The sequence below is a fragment of the Salvelinus fontinalis genome, chromosome 11 (assembly GCF_029448725.1).
Source record: "Salvelinus fontinalis isolate EN_2023a chromosome 11, ASM2944872v1, whole genome shotgun sequence".
NCBI lineage: Eukaryota > Metazoa > Chordata > Actinopteri > Salmoniformes > Salmonidae > Salvelinus > Salvelinus fontinalis.
The window spans coordinates 56425808-56448330 of record NC_074675.1 but is presented as its reverse complement, the minus strand read 5'-3'; the positions used below and the strand labels follow the sequence as shown (position 1 = coordinate 56448330).

General features: G+C 43.0%; 1 protein-coding gene across 1 annotated transcript in view; it reads right to left on the bottom strand.

Moving 5' to 3' along the window:
* Positions 1-15840: 15840 nt before the first annotated feature.
* Positions 15841-22523, bottom strand: part of LOC129865991 (tyrosine-protein kinase Tec-like) — a 90341-nt gene continuing 83658 nt past the window's right edge. Inside the window, exons 16-19 of the mRNA XM_055939122.1 lie at positions 20278-20342; positions 18218-18336; positions 17986-18143; positions 15841-16459 (exon numbers count right to left, since the gene is read on the bottom strand). Of these exons, the coding sequence (XP_055795097.1) occupies positions 16376-16459; positions 17986-18143; positions 18218-18336; positions 20278-20342 (426 nt within the window). The 3' untranslated portion in view covers positions 15841-16375. The remainder of the gene's footprint in view (positions 16460-17985; positions 18144-18217; positions 18337-20277; positions 20343-22523) is intronic.

Below are 22523 nucleotides of genomic sequence, written 5' to 3'. Positions count from 1 at the left end.
GAAGAGGTAAAACAGTATATGGTATCTGGACGTGAGCATGTCGGACAGGATAGAAGAGGTAAAACAGTATATGGTATCTGGACGTTAGCATGTCAGACAGGATAGAAGAGGTAAAACAGTATATGGTATCTGGACGTGAGCATGTCAGACAGGATAGAAGAGGTAAAACAGTATATGGTATCTGGACGTTAGCATGTCAGACAGGATAGAAGAGGTAAAACAGTATATGGTATCTGGACGTGAGCATGTCAGACAGGATAGAAGAGGTAAAACAGTATATGGTATCTGGACGTTAGCATGTCAGACAGGATAGAAGAGGTAAAACAGTATATGGTATCTGGACGTTAGCATGTCAGACAGGATAGAAGAGGTAAAACAGTATATGGTATCTGGACGTGAGCATGTCAGACAGGATAGAAGAGGTAAAACAGTATATGGTATCTGGACGTGAGCATGTCAGACAGGATAGAAGAGGTAAAACAGTATATGGTATCTGGACGTGAGCATGTCAGACAGGATAGAAGAGGTAAAACAGTATATGGTATCTGGACGTGAGCATGTCAGACAGGATAGAAGAGGTAAAACAGTATATGGTATCTGGACGTGAGCATGTCAGACAGGATAGAAGAGGTAAAACAGTATATGGTATCTGGACGTGAGCATGTCAGACAGGATAGAAGAGGTAAAACAGTATATGGTATCTGGACGTGAGCATGTCAGACAGGATAGAAGAGGTAAAACAGTATATGGTATCTGGACGTGAGCATGTCAGACAGGATAGAAGAGGTAAAACAGTATATGGTATCTGGACGTGAGCATGTCAGACAGGATAGAAGAGGTAAAACAGTATATGGTATCTGGACGTGAGCATGTCAGACAGGATAGAAGAGGTAAAACAGTATATGGTATCTGGACGTGAGCATGTCAGACAGGATAGAAGAGGTAAAACAGTATATGGTATCTGGACGTGAGCATGTCAGACAGGATAGAAGAGGTAAAACAGTATATGGTATCTGGACGTGAGCATGTCAGACAGGATAGAAGAGGTAAAACAGTATATGGTATCTGGACGTGAGCATGTCAGACAGGATAGAAGAGGTAAAACAGTATATGGTATCTGGACGTGAGCATGTCAGACAGGATAGAAGAGGTAAAACAGTATATGGTATCTGGACGTGAGCATGTCAGACAGGATAGAAGAGGTAAAACAGTATATGGTATCTGGACGTGAGCATGTCAGACAGGATAGAAGAGGTAAAACAGTATATGGTATCTGGACGTGAGCATGTCAGACAGGATAGAAGAGGTAAAACAGTATATGGTATCTGGACGTGAGCATGTCAGACAGGATAGAAGAGGTAAAACAGTATATGGTATCTGGACGTGAGCATGTCAGACAGGATAGAAGAGGTAAAACAGTATATGGTATCTGGACGTGAGCATGTCAGACAGGATAGAAGAGGTAAAACAGTATATGGTATCTGGACGTGAGCATGTCAGACAGGATAGAAGAGGTAAAACAGTATATGGTATCTGGACGTGAGCATGTCAGACAGGATAGAAGAGGTAAAACAGTATATGGTATCTGGACGTGAGCATGTCAGACAGGATAGAAGAGGTAAAACAGTATATGGTATCTGGACGTGAGCATGTCAGACAGGATAGAAGAGGTAAAACAGTATATGGTATCTGGACGTGAGCATGTCAGACAGGATAGAAGAGGTAAAACAGTATATGGTATCTGGACGTGAGCATGTCAGACAGGATAGAAGAGGTAAAACAGTATATGGTATCTGGACGTGAGCATGTCAGACAGGATAGAAGAGGTAAAACAGTATATGGTATCTGGACGTGAGCATGTCAGACAGGATAGAAGAGGTAAAACAGTATATGGTATCTGGACGTGAGCATGTCAGACAGGATAGAAGAGGTAAAACAGTATATGGTATCTGGACGTGAGCATGTCAGACAGGATAGAAGAGGTAAAACAGTATATGGTATCTGGACGTGAGCATGTCAGACAGGATAGAAGAGGTAAAACAGTATATGGTATCTGGACGTGAGCATGTCAGACAGGATAGAAGAGGTAAAACAGTATATGGTATCTGGACGTGAGCATGTCAGACAGGATAGAAGAGGTAAAACAGTATATGGTATCTGGACGTGAGCATGTCAGACAGGATAGAAGAGGTAAAACAGTATATGGTATCTGGACGTGAGCATGTCAGACAGGATAGAAGAGGTAAAACAGTATATGGTATCTGGACGTGAGCATGTCAGACAGGATAGAAGAGGTAAAACAGTATATGGTATCTGGACGTGAGCATGTCAGACAGGATAGAAGAGGTAAAACAGTATATGGTATCTGGACGTGAGCATGTCAGACAGGATAGAAGAGGTAAAACAGTATATGGTATCTGGACGTGAGCATGTCAGACAGGATAGAAGAGGTAAAACAGTATATGGTATCTGGACGTGAGCATGTCAGACAGGATAGAAGAGGTAAAACAGTATATGGTATCTGGACGTGAGCATGTCAGACAGGATAGAAGAGGTAAAACAGTATATGGTATCTGGACGTGAGCATGTCAGACAGGATAGAAGAGGTAAAACAGTATATGGTATCTGGACGTGAGCATGTCAGACAGGATAGAAGAGGTAAAACAGTATATGGTATCTGGACGTGAGCATGTCAGACAGGATAGAAGAGGTAAAACAGTATATGGTATCTGGACGTGAGCATGTCAGACAGGATAGAAGAGGTAAAACAGTATATGGTATCTGGACGTGAGCATGTCAGACAGGATAGAAGAGGTAAAACAGTATATGGTATCTGGACGTGAGCATGTCAGACAGGATAGAAGAGGTAAAACAGTATATGGTATCTGGACGTGAGCATGTCAGACAGGATAGAAGAGGTAAAACAGTATATGGTATCTGGACGTGAGCATGTCAGACAGGATAGAAGAGGTAAAACAGTATATGGTATCTGGACGTGAGCATGTCAGACAGGATAGAAGAGGTAAAACAGTATATGGTATCTGGACGTGAGCATGTCAGACAGGATAGAAGAGGTAAAACAGTATATGGTATCTGGACGTGAGCATGTCAGACAGGATAGAAGAGGTAAAACAGTATATGGTATCTGGACGTGAGCATGTCAGACAGGATAGAAGAGGTAAAACAGTATATGGTATCTGGACGTGAGCATGTCAGACAGGATAGAAGAGGTAAAACAGTATATGGTATCTGGACGTGAGCATGTCAGACAGGATAGAAGAGGTAAAACAGTATATGGTATCTGGACGTGAGCATGTCAGACAGGATAGAAGAGGTAAAACAGTATATGGTATCTGGACGTGAGCATGTCAGACAGGATAGAAGAGGTAAAACAGTATATGGTATCTGGACGTGAGCATGTCAGACAGGATAGAAGAGGTAAAACAGTATATGGTATCTGGACGTGAGCATGTCAGACAGGATAGAAGAGGTAAAACAGTATATGGTATCTGGACGTGAGCATGTCAGACAGGATAGAAGAGGTAAAACAGTATATGGTATCTGGACGTGAGCATGTCAGACAGGATAGAAGAGGTAAAACAGTATATGGTATCTGGACGTGAGCATGTCAGACAGGATAGAAGAGGTAAAACAGTATATGGTATCTGGACGTGAGCATGTCAGACAGGATAGAAGAGGTAAAACAGTATATGGTATCTGGACGTGAGCATGTCAGACAGGATAGAAGAGGTAAAACAGTATATGGTATCTGGACGTGAGCATGTCAGACAGGATAGAAGAGGTAAAACAGTATATGGTATCTGGACGTGAGCATGTCAGACAGGATAGAAGAGGTAAAACAGTATATGGTATCTGGACGTGAGCATGTCAGACAGGATAGAAGAGGTAAAACAGTATATGGTATCTGGACGTGAGCATGTCAGACAGGATAGAAGAGGTAAAACAGTATATGGTATCTGGACGTGAGCATGTCAGACAGGATAGAAGAGGTAAAACAGTATATGGTATCTGGACGTGAGCATGTCAGACAGGATAGAAGAGGTAAAACAGTATATGGTATCTGGACGTGAGCATGTCAGACAGGATAGAAGAGGTAAAACAGTATATGGTATCTGGACGTGAGCATGTCAGACAGGATAGAAGAGGTAAAACAGTATATGGTATCTGGACGTGAGCATGTCAGACAGGATAGAAGAGGTAAAACAGTATATGGTATCTGGACGTGAGCATGTCAGACAGGATAGAAGAGGTAAAACAGTATATGGTATCTGGACGTGAGCATGTCAGACAGGATAGAAGAGGTAAAACAGTATATGGTATCTGGACGTGAGCATGTCAGACAGGATAGAAGAGGTAAAACAGTATATGGTATCTGGACGTGAGCATGTCAGACAGGATAGAAGAGGTAAAACAGTATATGGTATCTGGACGTGAGCATGTCAGACAGGATAGAAGAGGTAAAACAGTATATGGTATCTGGACGTGAGCATGTCAGACAGGATAGAAGAGGTAAAACAGTATATGGTATCTGGACGTGAGCATGTCAGACAGGATAGAAGAGGTAAAACAGTATATGGTATCTGGACGTGAGCATGTCAGACAGGATAGAAGAGGTAAAACAGTATATGGTATCTGGACGTGAGCATGTCAGACAGGATAGAAGAGGTAAAACAGTATATGGTATCTGGACGTGAGCATGTCAGACAGGATAGAAGAGGTAAAACAGTATATGGTATCTGGACGTGAGCATGTCAGACAGGATAGAAGAGGTAAAACAGTATATGGTATCTGGACGTGAGCATGTCAGACAGGATAGAAGAGGTAAAACAGTATATGGTATCTGGACGTGAGCATGTCAGACAGGATAGAAGAGGTAAAACAGTATATGGTATCTGGACGTGAGCATGTCAGACAGGATAGAAGAGGTAAAACAGTATATGGTATCTGGACGTGAGCATGTCAGACAGGATAGAAGAGGTAAAACAGTATATGGTATCTGGACGTGAGCATGTCAGACAGGATAGAAGAGGTAAAACAGTATATGGTATCTGGACGTGAGCATGTCAGACAGGATAGAAGAGGTAAAACAGTATATGGTATCTGGACGTGAGCATGTCAGACAGGATAGAAGAGGTAAAACAGTATATGGTATCTGGACGTGAGCATGTCAGACAGGATAGAAGAGGTAAAACAGTATATGGTATCTGGACGTGAGCATGTCAGACAGGATAGAAGAGGTAAAACAGTATATGGTATCTGGACGTGAGCATGTCAGACAGGATAGAAGAGGTAAAACAGTATATGGTATCTGGACGTGAGCATGTCAGACAGGATAGAAGAGGTAAAACAGTATATGGTATCTGGACGTGAGCATGTCAGACAGGATAGAAGAGGTAAAACAGTATATGGTATCTGGACGTGAGCATGTCAGACAGGATAGAAGAGGTAAAACAGTATATGGTATCTGGACGTGAGCATGTCAGACAGGATAGAAGAGGTAAAACAGTATATGGTATCTGGACGTGAGCATGTCAGACAGGATAGAAGAGGTAAAACAGTATATGGTATCTGGACGTGAGCATGTCAGACAGGATAGAAGAGGTAAAACAGTATATGGTATCTGGACGTGAGCATGTCAGACAGGATAGAAGAGGTAAAACAGTATATGGTATCTGGACGTGAGCATGTCAGACAGGATAGAAGAGGTAAAACAGTATATGGTATCTGGACGTGAGCATGTCAGACAGGATAGAAGAGGTAAAACAGTATATGGTATCTGGACGTGAGCATGTCAGACAGGATAGAAGAGGTAAAACAGTATATGGTATCTGGACGTGAGCATGTCAGACAGGATAGAAGAGGTAAAACAGTATATGGTATCTGGACGTGAGCATGTCAGACAGGATAGAAGAGGTAAAACAGTATATGGTATCTGGACGTGAGCATGTCAGACAGGATAGAAGAGGTAAAACAGTATATGGTATCTGGACGTGAGCATGTCAGACAGGATAGAAGAGGTAAAACAGTATATGGTATCTGGACGTGAGCATGTCAGACAGGATAGAAGAGGTAAAACAGTATATGGTATCTGGACGTGAGCATGTCAGACAGGATAGAAGAGGTAAAACAGTATATGGTATCTGGACGTGAGCATGTCAGACAGGATAGAAGAGGTAAAACAGTATATGGTATCTGGACGTGAGCATGTCAGACAGGATAGAAGAGGTAAAACAGTATATGGTATCTGGACGTGAGCATGTCAGACAGGATAGAAGAGGTAAAACAGTATATGGTATCTGGACGTGAGCATGTCAGACAGGATAGAAGAGGTAAAACAGTATATGGTATCTGGACGTGAGCATGTCAGACAGGATAGAAGAGGTAAAACAGTATATGGTATCTGGACGTGAGCATGTCAGACAGGATAGAAGAGGTAAAACAGTATATGGTATCTGGACGTGAGCATGTCAGACAGGATAGAAGAGGTAAAACAGTATATGGTATCTGGACGTGAGCATGTCAGACAGGATAGAAGAGGTAAAACAGTATATGGTATCTGGACGTGAGCATGTCAGACAGGATAGAAGAGGTAAAACAGTATATGGTATCTGGACGTGAGCATGTCAGACAGGATAGAAGAGGTAAAACAGTATATGGTATCTGGACGTGAGCATGTCAGACAGGATAGAAGAGGTAAAACAGTATATGGTATCTGGACGTGAGCATGTCAGACAGGATAGAAGAGGTAAAACAGTATATGGTATCTGGACGTGAGCATGTCAGACAGGATAGAAGAGGTAAAACAGTATATGGTATCTGGACGTGAGCATGTCAGACAGGATAGAAGAGGTAAAACAGTATATGGTATCTGGACGTGAGCATGTCAGACAGGATAGAAGAGGTAAAACAGTATATGGTATCTGGACGTGAGCATGTCAGACAGGATAGAAGAGGTAAAACAGTATATGGTATCTGGACGTGAGCATGTCAGACAGGATAGAAGAGGTAAAACAGTATATGGTATCTGGACGTGAGCATGTCAGACAGGATAGAAGAGGTAAAACAGTATATGGTATCTGGACGTGAGCATGTCAGACAGGATAGAAGAGGTAAAACAGTATATGGTATCTGGACGTGAGCATGTCAGACAGGATAGAAGAGGTAAAACAGTATATGGTATCTGGACGTGAGCATGTCAGACAGGATAGAAGAGGTAAAACAGTATATGGTATCTGGACGTGAGCATGTCAGACAGGATAGAAGAGGTAAAACAGTATATGGTATCTGGACGTGAGCATGTCAGACAGGATAGAAGAGGTAAAACAGTATATGGTATCTGGACGTGAGCATGTCAGACAGGATAGAAGAGGTAAAACAGTATATGGTATCTGGACGTGAGCATGTCAGACAGGATAGAAGAGGTAAAACAGTATATGGTATCTGGACGTGAGCATGTCAGACAGGATAGAAGAGGTAAAACAGTATATGGTATCTGGACGTGAGCATGTCAGACAGGATAGAAGAGGTAAAACAGTATATGGTATCTGGACGTGAGCATGTCAGACAGGATAGAAGAGGTAAAACAGTATATGGTATCTGGACGTGAGCATGTCAGACAGGATAGAAGAGGTAAAACAGTATATGGTATCTGGACGTGAGCATGTCAGACAGGATAGAAGAGGTAAAACAGTATATGGTATCTGGACGTGAGCATGTCAGACAGGATAGAAGAGGTAAAACAGTATATGGTATCTGGACGTGAGCATGTCAGACAGGATAGAAGAGGTAAAACAGTATATGGTATCTGGACGTGAGCATGTCAGACAGGATAGAAGAGGTAAAACAGTATATGGTATCTGGACGTGAGCATGTCAGACAGGATAGAAGAGGTAAAACAGTATATGGTATCTGGACGTGAGCATGTCAGACAGGATAGAAGAGGTAAAACAGTATATGGTATCTGGACGTGAGCATGTCAGACAGGATAGAAGAGGTAAAACAGTATATGGTATCTGGACGTGAGCATGTCAGACAGGATAGAAGAGGTAAAACAGTATATGGTATCTGGACGTGAGCATGTCAGACAGGATAGAAGAGGTAAAACAGTATATGGTATCTGGACGTGAGCATGTCAGACAGGATAGAAGAGGTAAAACAGTATATGGTATCTGGACGTGAGCATGTCAGACAGGATAGAAGAGGTAAAACAGTATATGGTATCTGGACGTGAGCATGTCAGACAGGATAGAAGAGGTAAAACAGTATATGGTATCTGGACGTGAGCATGTCAGACAGGATAGAAGAGGTAAAACAGTATATGGTATCTGGACGTGAGCATGTCAGACAGGATAGAAGAGGTAAAACAGTATATGGTATCTGGACGTGAGCATGTCAGACAGGATAGAAGAGGTAAAACAGTATATGGTATCTGGACGTGAGCATGTCAGACAGGATAGAAGAGGTAAAACAGTATATGGTATCTGGACGTGAGCATGTCAGACAGGATAGAAGAGGTAAAACAGTATATGGTATCTGGACGTGAGCATGTCAGACAGGATAGAAGAGGTAAAACAGTATATGGTATCTGGACGTGAGCATGTCAGACAGGATAGAAGAGGTAAAACAGTATATGGTATCTGGACGTGAGCATGTCAGACAGGATAGAAGAGGTAAAACAGTATATGGTATCTGGACGTGAGCATGTCAGACAGGATAGAAGAGGTAAAACAGTATATGGTATCTGGACGTGAGCATGTCAGACAGGATAGAAGAGGTAAAACAGTATATGGTATCTGGACGTGAGCATGTCAGACAGGATAGAAGAGGTAAAACAGTATATGGTATCTGGACGTGAGCATGTCAGACAGGATAGAAGAGGTAAAACAGTATATGGTATCTGGACGTGAGCATGTCAGACAGGATAGAAGAGGTAAAACAGTATATGGTATCTGGACGTGAGCATGTCAGACAGGATAGAAGAGGTAAAACAGTATATGGTATCTGGACGTGAGCATGTCAGACAGGATAGAAGAGGTAAAACAGTATATGGTATCTGGACGTGAGCATGTCAGACAGGATAGAAGAGGTAAAACAGTATATGGTATCTGGACGTGAGCATGTCAGACAGGATAGAAGAGGTAAAACAGTATATGGTATCTGGACGTGAGCATGTCAGACAGGATAGAAGAGGTAAAACAGTATATGGTATCTGGACGTGAGCATGTCAGACAGGATAGAAGAGGTAAAACAGTATATGGTATCTGGACGTGAGCATGTCAGACAGGATAGAAGAGGTAAAACAGTATATGGTATCTGGACGTGAGCATGTCAGACAGGATAGAAGAGGTAAAACAGTATATGGTATCTGGACGTGAGCATGTCAGACAGGATAGAAGAGGTAAAACAGTATATGGTATCTGGACGTGAGCATGTCAGACAGGATAGAAGAGGTAAAACAGTATATGGTATCTGGACGTGAGCATGTCAGACAGGATAGAAGAGGTAAAACAGTATATGGTATCTGGACGTGAGCATGTCAGACAGGATAGAAGAGGTAAAACAGTATATGGTATCTGGACGTGAGCATGTCAGACAGGATAGAAGAGGTAAAACAGTATATGGTATCTGGACGTGAGCATGTCAGACAGGATAGAAGAGGTAAAACAGTATATGGTATCTGGACGTGAGCATGTCAGACAGGATAGAAGAGGTAAAACAGTATATGGTATCTGGACGTGAGCATGTCAGACAGGATAGAAGAGGTAAAACAGTATATGGTATCTGGACGTGAGCATGTCAGACAGGATAGAAGAGGTAAAACAGTATATGGTATCTGGACGTGAGCATGTCAGACAGGATAGAAGAGGTAAAACAGTATATGGTATCTGGACGTGAGCATGTCAGACAGGATAGAAGAGGTAAAACAGTATATGGTATCTGGACGTGAGCATGTCAGACAGGATAGAAGAGGTAAAACAGTATATGGTATCTGGACGTGAGCATGTCAGACAGGATAGAAGAGGTAAAACAGTATATGGTATCTGGACGTGAGCATGTCAGACAGGATAGAAGAGGTAAAACAGTATATGGTATCTGGACGTGAGCATGTCAGACAGGATAGAAGAGGTAAAACAGTATATGGTATCTGGACGTGAGCATGTCAGACAGGATAGAAGAGGTAAAACAGTATATGGTATCTGGACGTGAGCATGTCAGACAGGATAGAAGAGGTAAAACAGTATATGGTATCTGGACGTGAGCATGTCAGACAGGATAGAAGAGGTAAAACAGTATATGGTATCTGGACGTGAGCATGTCAGACAGGATAGAAGAGGTAAAACAGTATATGGTATCTGGACGTGAGCATGTCAGACAGGATAGAAGAGGTAAAACAGTATATGGTATCTGGACGTGAGCATGTCAGACAGGATAGAAGAGGTAAAACAGTATATGGTATCTGGACGTGAGCATGTCAGACAGGATAGAAGAGGTAAAACAGTATATGGTATCTGGACGTGAGCATGTCAGACAGGATAGAAGAGGTAAAACAGTATATGGTATCTGGACGTGAGCATGTCAGACAGGATAGAAGAGGTAAAACAGTATATGGTATCTGGACGTGAGCATGTCAGACAGGATAGAAGAGGTAAAACAGTATATGGTATCTGGACGTGAGCATGTCAGACAGGATAGAAGAGGTAAAACAGTATATGGTATCTGGACGTGAGCATGTCAGACAGGATAGAAGAGGTAAAACAGTATATGGTATCTGGACGTGAGCATGTCAGACAGGATAGAAGAGGTAAAACAGTATATGGTATCTGGACGTGAGCATGTCAGACAGGATAGAAGAGGTAAAACAGTATATGGTATCTGGACGTGAGCATGTCAGACAGGATAGAAGAGGTAAAACAGTATATGGTATCTGGACGTGAGCATGTCAGACAGGATAGAAGAGGTAAAACAGTATATGGTATCTGGACGTGAGCATGTCAGACAGGATAGAAGAGGTAAAACAGTATATGGTATCTGGACGTGAGCATGTCAGACAGGATAGAAGAGGTAAAACAGTATATGGTATCTGGACGTGAGCATGTCAGACAGGATAGAAGAGGTAAAACAGTATATGGTATCTGGACGTGAGCATGTCAGACAGGATAGAAGAGGTAAAACAGTATATGGTATCTGGACGTGAGCATGTCAGACAGGATAGAAGAGGTAAAACAGTATATGGTATCTGGACGTGAGCATGTCAGACAGGATAGAAGAGGTAAAACAGTATATGGTATCTGGACGTGAGCATGTCAGACAGGATAGAAGAGGTAAAACAGTATATGGTATCTGGACGTGAGCATGTCAGACAGGATAGAAGAGGTAAAACAGTATATGGTATCTGGACGTGAGCATGTCAGACAGGATAGAAGAGGTAAAACAGTATATGGTATCTGGACGTGAGCATGTCAGACAGGATAGAAGAGGTAAAACAGTATATGGTATCTGGACGTGAGCATGTCAGACAGGATAGAAGAGGTAAAACAGTATATGGTATCTGGACGTGAGCATGTCAGACAGGATAGAAGAGGTAAAACAGTATATGGTATCTGGACGTGAGCATGTCAGACAGGATAGAAGAGGTAAAACAGTATATGGTATCTGGACGTGAGCATGTCAGACAGGATAGAAGAGGTAAAACAGTATATGGTATCTGGACGTGAGCATGTCAGACAGGATAGAAGAGGTAAAACAGTATATGGTATCTGGACGTGAGCATGTCAGACAGGATAGAAGAGGTAAAACAGTATATGGTATCTGGACGTGAGCATGTCAGACAGGATAGAAGAGGTAAAACAGTATATGGTATCTGGACGTGAGCATGTCAGACAGGATAGAAGAGGTAAAACAGTATATGGTATCTGGACGTGAGCATGTCAGACAGGATAGAAGAGGTAAAACAGTATATGGTATCTGGACGTGAGCATGTCAGACAGGATAGAAGAGGTAAAACAGTATATGGTATCTGGACGTGAGCATGTCAGACAGGATAGAAGAGGTAAAACAGTATATGGTATCTGGACGTGAGCATGTCAGACAGGATAGAAGAGGTAAAACAGTATATGGTATCTGGACGTGAGCATGTCAGACAGGATAGAAGAGGTAAAACAGTATATGGTATCTGGACGTGAGCATGTCAGACAGGATAGAAGAGGTAAAACAGTATATGGTATCTGGACGTGAGCATGTCAGACAGGATAGAAGAGGTAAAACAGTATATGGTATCTGGACGTGAGCATGTCAGACAGGATAGAAGAGGTAAAACAGTATATGGTATCTGGACGTGAGCATGTCAGACAGGATAGAAGAGGTAAAACAGTATATGGTATCTGGACGTGAGCATGTCAGACAGGATAGAAGAGGTAAAACAGTATATGGTATCTGGACGTGAGCATGTCAGACAGGATAGAAGAGGTAAAACAGTATATGGTATCTGGACGTGAGCATGTCAGACAGGATAGAAGAGGTAAAACAGTATATGGTATCTGGACGTGAGCATGTCAGACAGGATAGAAGAGGTAAAACAGTATATGGTATCTGGACGTGAGCATGTCAGACAGGATAGAAGAGGTAAAACAGTATATGGTATCTGGACGTTAGCATGTCAGACAGGATAGAAGAGGTAAAACAGTATATGGTATCTGGACGTGAGCATGTCAGACAGGATAGAAGAGGTAAAACAGTATATGGTATCTGGACGTGAGCATGTCAGACAGGATAGAAGAGGTAAAACAGTATATGGTATCTGGACGTGAGCATGTCAGACAGGATAGAAGAGGTAAAACAGTATATGGTATCTGGACGTGAGCATGTCAGACAGGATAGAAGAGGTAAAACAGTATATGGTATCTGGACGTGAGCATGTCAGACAGGATAGAAGAGGTAAAACAGTATATGGTATCTGGACGTGAGCATGTCAGACAGGATAGAAGAGGTAAAACAGTATATGGTATCTGGATGTGAGCATGTCAGACAGGATAGAAGAGGTAAAACAGTATATGGTATCTGGACGTGAGCATGTCAGACAGGATAGAAGAGGTAAAACAGTATATGGTATCTGGATGTTAGCATGTCAGACAGGATAGAAGAGGTAAAACAGTATATGGTATCTGGACGTGAGCATGTCAGACAGGATAGAAGAGGTAAAACAGTATATGGTATCTGGACGTGAGCATGTCAGACAGGATAGAAGAGGTAAAACAGTATATGGTATCTGGACGTGAGCATGTCAGACAGGATAGAAGAGGTAAAACAATATATGGTATCTGGACGTTAGCATGTCAGACAGGATAGAAGAGGTAAAACAGTATATGGTATCTGGACGTGAGCATGTCAGACAGGATAGAAGAGGTAAAACAGTATATGGTATCTGGATGTGAGCATGTCAGACAGGATAGAAGAGGTAAAACAGTATATGGTATCTGGACGTGAGCATGTCAGACAGGATAGAAGAGGTAAAACAGTATATGGTATCTGGACGTGAGCATGTCAGACAGGATAGAAGAGGTAAAACAATATATGGTATCTGGATGTGAGCATGTCAGACAGGATAGAAGAGGTAAAACAGTATATGGTATCTGGACGTGAGCATGTCAGACAGGATAGAAGAGGTAAAACAGTATATGGTATCTGGACGTGAGCATGTCAGACAGGATAGAAGAGGTAAAACAGTATATGGTATCTGGATGTTAGCATGTCAGACAGGATAGAAGAGGTAAAACAGTATATGGTATCTGGACGTGAGCATGTCAGACAGGGTAGAAGAGGTAAAACAGTATATGGTATCTGGACGTTAGCATGTCAGACAGGATAGAAGAGGTAAAACAGTATATGGTATCTGGACGTGAGCATGTCAGACAGGATAGAAGAGGTAAAACAGTATATGGTATCTGGACGTGAGCATGTCGGACAGGATAGAAGAGGTAAAACAATATATGGTATCTGGACGTGAGCATGTCAGACAGGATAGAAGAGGTAAAACAGTATATGGTATCTGGACGTGAGCATGTCAGACAGGATAGAAGAGGTAAAACAGTATATGGTATCTGGACGTGAGCATGTCAGACAGGATAGAAGAGGTAAAACAGTATATGGTATCTGGACGTGAGCATGTCAGACAGGATAGAAGAGGTAAAACAGTATATGGTATCTGGACGTGAGCATGTCAGACAGGATAGAAGAGGTAAAACAGTATATGGTATCTGGACGTTAGCATGTCAGACAGGATAGAAGAGGTAAAACAGTATATGGTATCTGGACGTGAGCATGTCAGACAGGATAGAAGAGGTAAAACAGTATATGGTATCTGGACGTGAGCATGTCAGACAGGATAGAAGAGGTAAAACAGTATATGGTATCTGGACGTGAGCATGTCAGACAGGATAGAAGAGGTAAAACAGTATATGGTATCTGGACGTGAGCATGTCAGACAGGATAGAAGAGGTAAAACAGTATATGGTATCTGGACGTGAGCATGTCAGACAGGATAGAAGAGGTAAAACAGTATATGGTATCTGGACGTGAGCATGTCAGACAGGATAGAAGAGGTAAAACAGTATATGGTATCTGGACGTGAGCATGTCAGACAGGATAGAAGAGGTAAAACAGTATATGGTATCTGGACGTGAGCATGTCAGACAGGATAGAAGAGGTAAAACAGTATATGGTATCTGGACGTGAGCATGTCAGACAGGATAGAAGAGGTAAAACAGTATATGGTATCTGGACGTGAGCATGTCAGACAGGATAGAAGAGGTAAAACAGTATATGGTATCTGGACGTGAGCATGTCAGACAGGATAGAAGAGGTAAAACAATATATGGTATCTGGACGTTAGCATGTCAGACAGGATAGAAGAGGTAAAACAGTATATGGTATCTGGACGTGAGCATGTCAGACAGGATAGAAGAGGTAAAACAGTATATGGTATCTGGACGTGAGCATGTCAGACAGGATAGAAGAGGTAAAACAGTATATGGTATCTGGACGTGAGCATGTCAGACAGGATAGAAGAGGTAAAACAGTATATGGTATCTGGACGTGAGCATGTCAGACAGGATAGAAGAGGTAAAACAGTATATGGTATCTGGACGTGAGCATGTCAGACAGGGTAGAAGAGGTAAAACAGTATATGGTATCTGGACGTGAGCATGTCAGACAGGATAGAAGAGGTAAAACAGTATATGGTATCTGGACGTGAGCATGTCAGACAGGATAGAAGAGGTAAAACAGTATATGGTATCTGGACGTGAGCATGTCAGACAGGATAGAAGAGGTAAAACAGTATATGGTATCTGGACGTGAGCATGTCAGACAGGATAGAAGAGGTAAAACAGTATATGGTATCTGGACGTGAGCATGTCAGACAGGATAGAAGAGGTAAAACAGTATATGGTATCTGGACGTGAGCATGTCAGACAGGATAGAAGAGGTAAAACAGTATATGGTATCTGGACGTGAGCATGTCAGACAGGATAGAAGAGGTAAAACAGTATATGGTATCTGGACGTGAGCATGTCAGACAGGATAGAAGAGGTAAAACAGTATATGGTATCTGGACGTGAGCATGTCAGACAGGATAGAAGAGGTAAAACAGTATATGGTATCTGGACGTGAGCATGTCAGACAGGATAGAAGAGGTAAAACAGTATATGGTATCTGGACGTGAGCATGTCAGACAGGATAGAAGAGGTAAAACAGTATATGGTATCTGGACGTGAGCATGTCAGACAGGATAGAAGAGGTAAAACAATATATGGTATCTGGACGTGAGCATGTCAGACAGGATAGAAGAGGTAAAACAGTATATGGTATCTGGACGTGAGCATGTCAGACAGGATAGAAGAGGTAAAACAGTATATGGTATCTGGACGTGAGCATGTCGGACAGGATAGAAGAGGTAAAACAATATATGGTATCTGGACGTGAGCATGTCAGACAGGGTAGAAGAGGTAAAACAGTATATGGTATCTGGACGTGAGCATGTCAGACAGGATAGAAGAGGTAAAACAGTATATGGTATCTGGACGTTAGCATGTCAGACAGGATAGAAGAGGTAAAACAGTATATGGTATCTGGACGTGAGCATGTCAGACAGGATAGAAGAGGTAAAACAGTATATGGTATCTGGACGTGAGCTTTCTGTCGTGATCAACCATCTTGAGTGATCCATCACTACAGAGTGGTGTGGGATGTTTGGATCCTTATTCAAGCAGTCCTCCATCGAGTAGAGCTGAGGAGATCCGATTGGTGGTTGCGATCTGATTGGTCGGTTCAGGCAGAGGAGAGGATTTGATTGGTCGGTTCAGGCTGAGGAGAAGCCGTCCTCTTCCAGAGCGTCAGAGATCAAGATGGAGATCTGAGAGAACGATGGTCTTTCCTCCGCTTTCTAGAGAGGGAGGGAGGGAGAGAGAGAGGGAGGGGAGAGAGAGGGAGGGGAGAGAGATTTTGAGTACATGTCCTCAGTGAAATCAATGTACTGAGCAAATGTCAAATATTACCGTACGACAGACCACGTATTCACCCTGCACACCCTAATTGACTAACAAACAAACCAAAACAAAGGCAAATTCTTCTCATGACTTGTTGATTTCAAAAAAGCTTTTGTCTCAATTTGGCATGAGGGTCTGCTATATAAATTGATGGAAAGTGGTGTTGTGGAAAAACAAATGGCATTATAAAATCCATGTACACAAACAACAAGTGTGTGGTTAAAAATGGCAAAAAACAAATTTCTTTCCACAGGGTCAGGGGATGAGACAGGGATGCAGCTTAAGCCCCACCCTCTTCAACATATATATCAATGAATTGGCGCGGGCACTAGAACAGTCTGCAGCACCTGGCCTCACCCTACTAGAATCTGAAGTCAAATGTCTCCTGTTTGCTGATGATCTGGTGCTTCTGTCCCCAACCAAGGAGGGCCTACAGCAGCACCTAGATCTTCTGCACAGATTCTGTCAGACCTGGGCCCTGACAGTAAATCTCTGTAAGACCAAAATAACGGTGTTCCAAAAAAGGAAATACAAATTCCATCTAGACACTGTTGCTCTTAGAGCACACAAAAAACTATACATACCTCGGCCTAAACACCAGCACCACAGGTAACTTCCACAAAGCTGTGAACGATCTGAGAGACAAGGCAAGAAGGGCCTTCTATGCCATCAAAAGGAACATAAAATTTGACATAAAATTTAGGATCTGGCTAAAAATACTTGAATTAGTTATGGAATCCATTGTCCTTTATGGTTGTGAGGTCTGGGGTATGCTCACCAACCAAGAATTCACAAAATGGGACAAACACCAAATTGAGACTCTGTATGCAGATTTCTACAAAAATATCCTCCGTGTACAACGTAGAACACCAAATAATGCATGCAGAGCAGAATTAGGCCGATACCCACTAATTATCAAAATCCAGAAAAGAGCTGTTAAATTCTACAACCACATTAAAGGAAGCGATTCCCAAACCTTCCATAACAAAGCAATCACCTACAGAGAGACGAACCTGGAGAAGAGTCCTCTAAGCAAGCTGGTCCTGAGGCTCTGTTCACAAACACAAACACACCCCACAGAGCCCCAGGACAACAGCACAATTAGACCCAACCAAATCATGAGAAAACAAAAAGATAATTACTTTTGGAACTTTTGTGAGTGTAATGTTTACTGTTCATTTTTATTGTTTATTTCACTTTTGTATATTATCTATTTCACTTGCTTTGGCAATGTTAACATATGTTTCCCATGCCAACAAAGCCCCTTCAATTGAATTGAATTGAATTGAATTCTGATATTTCCCTCTAATGGTTCAGGTTAGAAGTTGGAGTAGTTCTGATCCTAGACCTGTGGCTAGTGTCATCTACCTTCTACCTCAAATTCGCAACACAGGAAGTAGGAAGCAGGAAGTGTATGATGTACCTCGTGCCAGCAGAGCTGCATGATGTCATAGATGTTGGGCGTGGCCATCCTGGGTCTGTAGAGACGGTGTCCTCGTGACACCTTCAGCACTACCTCGTGGTTAGGGTTGTGTTCAAACGGCATCTTCCCCTCTGTAAACACCTCCCACATCAACACACCTGACACACACACACACCTGTATCAATATACACACATATGCCTTCATCAATATACACACACAGTGACCACCTACCGAAGGACCAGACGTCAGACTTGCTGCTGTACTTGCAGAAGTTGAAGACTTCAGGAGGAGACCACTTGACTGGGAACTTAGAGCCTGATGAACTAGTGTACTGGTCATCTAGCACGTACCTAACACACACACACACACACACACACACACACACACACACACACACACACACACACACACACACACACACACACACACACACACACACACACACACACACACACACACACACACACACACACACACACACACACACACACACACACACACACACACACACACACACACACACACACACACACACACACACACACACACACACACACACACACACACACACACACACACACACACGTTAGAACACAAAGAGATTTACACAGACAGAGAGGGATAGAGCAAACTAGAATGCTATTTGTCCCTAAACAGAGAGTACACAGTGGCAGAATACCTGACCACTGTGACTGACACAAACTGAAGGAAAGCTTTGACTATGTACAGACTCAGTGAGCATAGCCTTGCTATTGAGAAAGGCCGCCGTAGGCAGACCTGGCTCTCAAGAGAATACAGGCTATGTGCACACTGCCCACAAAATGAGGTGGAAACTGAGCTGCACTTCCTAACATCCTGCCGAATGTATGACCATATTAGAGACACATATTTCCCTCAGATTACAGAGACTCACAAGGAATTAGAAAACAAACCCAATTTTGATAAACTCCCATATCTACTGGGTGAAATACCACAGTGTGCATCACAGCAGCAAGATTTGTGACCTGTTGCCACAAGAAAAGGTCAACGAGTGAAGAACAAACACCATTGTAAATACAACCCATATTTATGTTTATTTATTTTCCCTTTTGTACTTTAACTATTTGTACATCGTTACAACACTGTATATAGACATAATATGACATTTGAAATGTCTTTATTCTTTTGGAGCGTTTGTGTGTGCAACCTTTCGGTTACTGGCCCAACGATCTAACCACTAGGCTACCTGCCGCCCCTACATTGTCCGTAAGCTTGAGTTAATTTGCACACAAAAAAAATCATACAATGATGGAAAGACCTGTGTGTTGTCCTTGTTAATGCAGACAGAGAAGAGCTCCAACTTCTTAATCATGGCCTCAATTTTGTCCCGCACATTGAATATAGTTGCGGAGAGTCCCTGTAATCCTAGATTCAGATCATTCAGGAGAGAAAAACCATCACCCAGATAGGCCAGTCGTGTGGGAAACTCGTCATCATGCAAGAGGTCAGACAAGTGAAAATGATGGTCAGTAAAGAAAACTTTAAGCTCGTCTCTCAATTGACACCCAGCACACTTCTGTATGTTGTAAAAGCGTTACATGGTCGCTGCCCATATCATTGCATATTGCAGAAAATACACAAGAGTTTAACAAAGTTAACCATTTTCACTGTGGTGTCCAAAACATCTTTCAAGCTGTCAGGCATTCCCTTGGCAGCAAGAGCCTCTCGGTGGATGCTGCAGTGCACCCAAGTGGCGTCGGGAGCAACTGCTTGCCCGCGCGTTACCACTCCACTATGTCTCCCTGTCATGGCTTTTGCTCCATCAGTACAGATACCAACATGAGCAGCAGCTACGTTTGGCTACATACGGACCGTTAGTGGATTTCCCGCGAGAGAGTAATGGTGAATGTGATTGGATGTTAATTATTTGACTAGGCTTCCTGTATTTGACATTGTGTTGTTATTTCGCTGAACACTAGATGGTTTGATTTTATTTTTTGCACTGAAACGAGGCGAGATTTAAAAAAACTCACCCAAATGTATAGCCCCGTTGGAAAATATAAATGGACTGTTTGAAAATGTGGAGATTTTTTTTTTTAACCATTTTATTTATTTTTTGTTTGTTAAATGTGAATCACAGTTTTATTTGGTGTACCCCCGACGGCGCATTCCCCAGTTTGGGAATACCTGCTCTATTTCACTTCCTTTGGTAATGTAAACATATATTTCCCAATTTGCCAATAAAGCCCCTTAATTTGAAGTTGAAATTGAGAGAATGGTTTGAGAGTTGAGTGTGTTATTCCGTTACGTACCTGGCCATTCCAAAGTCTGATACCTTCACCACCAGAGCATCGTTCACCAGACAGTTCCTCGCTGCCTAGAGAGAGAGAGACAGAGAGAGAGAGACAGTGATTGGCTGTTACTCTAACCAGGTATGTGCCTACTGGCTGAACGATTCCCCAGCTCTCTCCTGTCGTGACGTGACGATCATTAATGTGATGACTGCTATTTATCGAATAATTACCTACTACGTTTAATTAACAATTAACTCATTAGGAATTTGGGGCACCACGGGAAAAGTTTATTTAATGAGTTACCATCTCCTGAATTAACTCAAGAATATATAGACATCATACCAGTCACCAATTAATAATTTCCTCATATCAGTCTCATTCTGAGCGTCGTTCAAATCAAATCAAATTTTATTGATCACATACACGTGGTTAGCAGATGTTAATGCGAGTGTAGCGAAATGCTTGTTCTTCTAGTTCCGACAATGCAGTAATATCTAACAATTCCTCAACAACTACCTAATAAAGGGATGGAATAAGAATATGTACATATAAACTCAGCAAAAAAAGAAACATCCTCTCACTGTCAACTGCGTTTATTTTCTGCAAACTTAACATGTGTAAATATTTGTATGAACATTACAAGTTACAACAACTGAGACATAAACTGAACAAGTTCCGCAGACATGTGACTAACAGAAATGGAATAATGTGTCCCTGAACAAAGGTGGGGTTAAAATCAAAAGTAACAGTCAGTATCTGGTGTGGACACCAGCTGCATTAACCTGTTATGGCTTAAGTATCAGCAGTGAGTAACCTGGAAAGAGGTGGCCATTTCAAACGGCCTCGTACTCAATTCTTGCTCGTACAATATGCATATTATTATTACTATTGGATAGAAAACACTGTCTAGTTTCTAAAACAGGTTTAATTATTTCTCTAAGTGAAACAGAACTCTTTTTACAGCCCATTTTCTATCCGGAAGTGAGATTTCCAAGAAGCTATGTCTCTCTTCAAGAGACTCTCTATAAAAGGACATGGCACTTAGGACTGTAGAAACACGTCATACGCCTTCCCCTGGTTGTCATGCGGAAGTGAGAGCAGAAATGACTTGAATATCTCGATCAGGGATCGAATACAACCTCTTGGACTGAAAGGACCGACGTAATTCTTTGGGTCGAAGGCGCGAATTTGGTCCTGGACTAGCCTCCTGGAAAATCGTCGTAATAGGTGAATATGACCTCCGGCTTCGATTTTATTTGATACATGTCACAATATCATCCTAAAGCATGTTTTTTCAATATAGTTTAATTATATTATTGAAATTTATTCGGGACTTTAGATGTGATGCGTTGGACGAATGTGTTCAAGATGCGCCGCACCGCCAGATGGAGAGGTTAGCGCCGCACCGCCAGATGGAGAGGTTAGCGCCGCACCGCCAGATGGAGAGGTTAGCGCCGCACCGCCAGATGGAGAGGTTAGCGCCGCACCGCCAGATGGAGAGGTTAGCGCCGCACCGCCAGATGGAGAGGTTAGCGCCGCACCGCCAGATGGAGAGGTTAGCGCCGCACCGCCAGATGGAGAGGTTAGCGCCGCACCGCCAGATGGAGAGGTTAGCGCCGCACCGCCAGATGGAGAGGTTAGCGCCGCACCGCCAGATGGAGAGGTTAGCGCCGCACCGCCAGATGGAGAGGTTAGCGCCGCACCGCCAGATGGAGAGGTTAGCGCCGCACCGCCAGATGGAGAGGTTAGCGCCGCACCGCCAGATGGAGAGGTTAGCGCCGCACCGCCAGATGGAGAGGTTAGCGCCGCACCGCCATTGATGGAGAGGTTAGCGCCGCACCGCCATTGATGGAGAGGTTAGCACCGCACCGCCATTGATGGAGAGGTTAGCGCCGCACCGCCATTGATGGAGAGGTTAGCGCCGCACCGCCATTGATGGAGAGGTTAGCGCCGCACCGCCATTGATGGAGAGGTTAGCGCCGCACCGCCATTGATGGAGAGGTTAGCGCCGCACCGCCATTGATGGAGAGGTTAGCGCCGCACCGCCATTGATGGAGAGGTTAGCGCCGCACCGCCATTGATGGAGAGGTTAGCGCCGAACCGCCATTGATGGAGAGGTTAGCGCCGCACCGCCATTGATGGAGAGGTTAGCGCCGCACCGCCATTGATGGAGAGGTTAGCGCCGCACCGCCAGATGGAGAGGTTAGCGCCGCACCGCCATTGATGGAGAGGTTAGCGCCGCACCGCCATTGATGGAGAGGTTA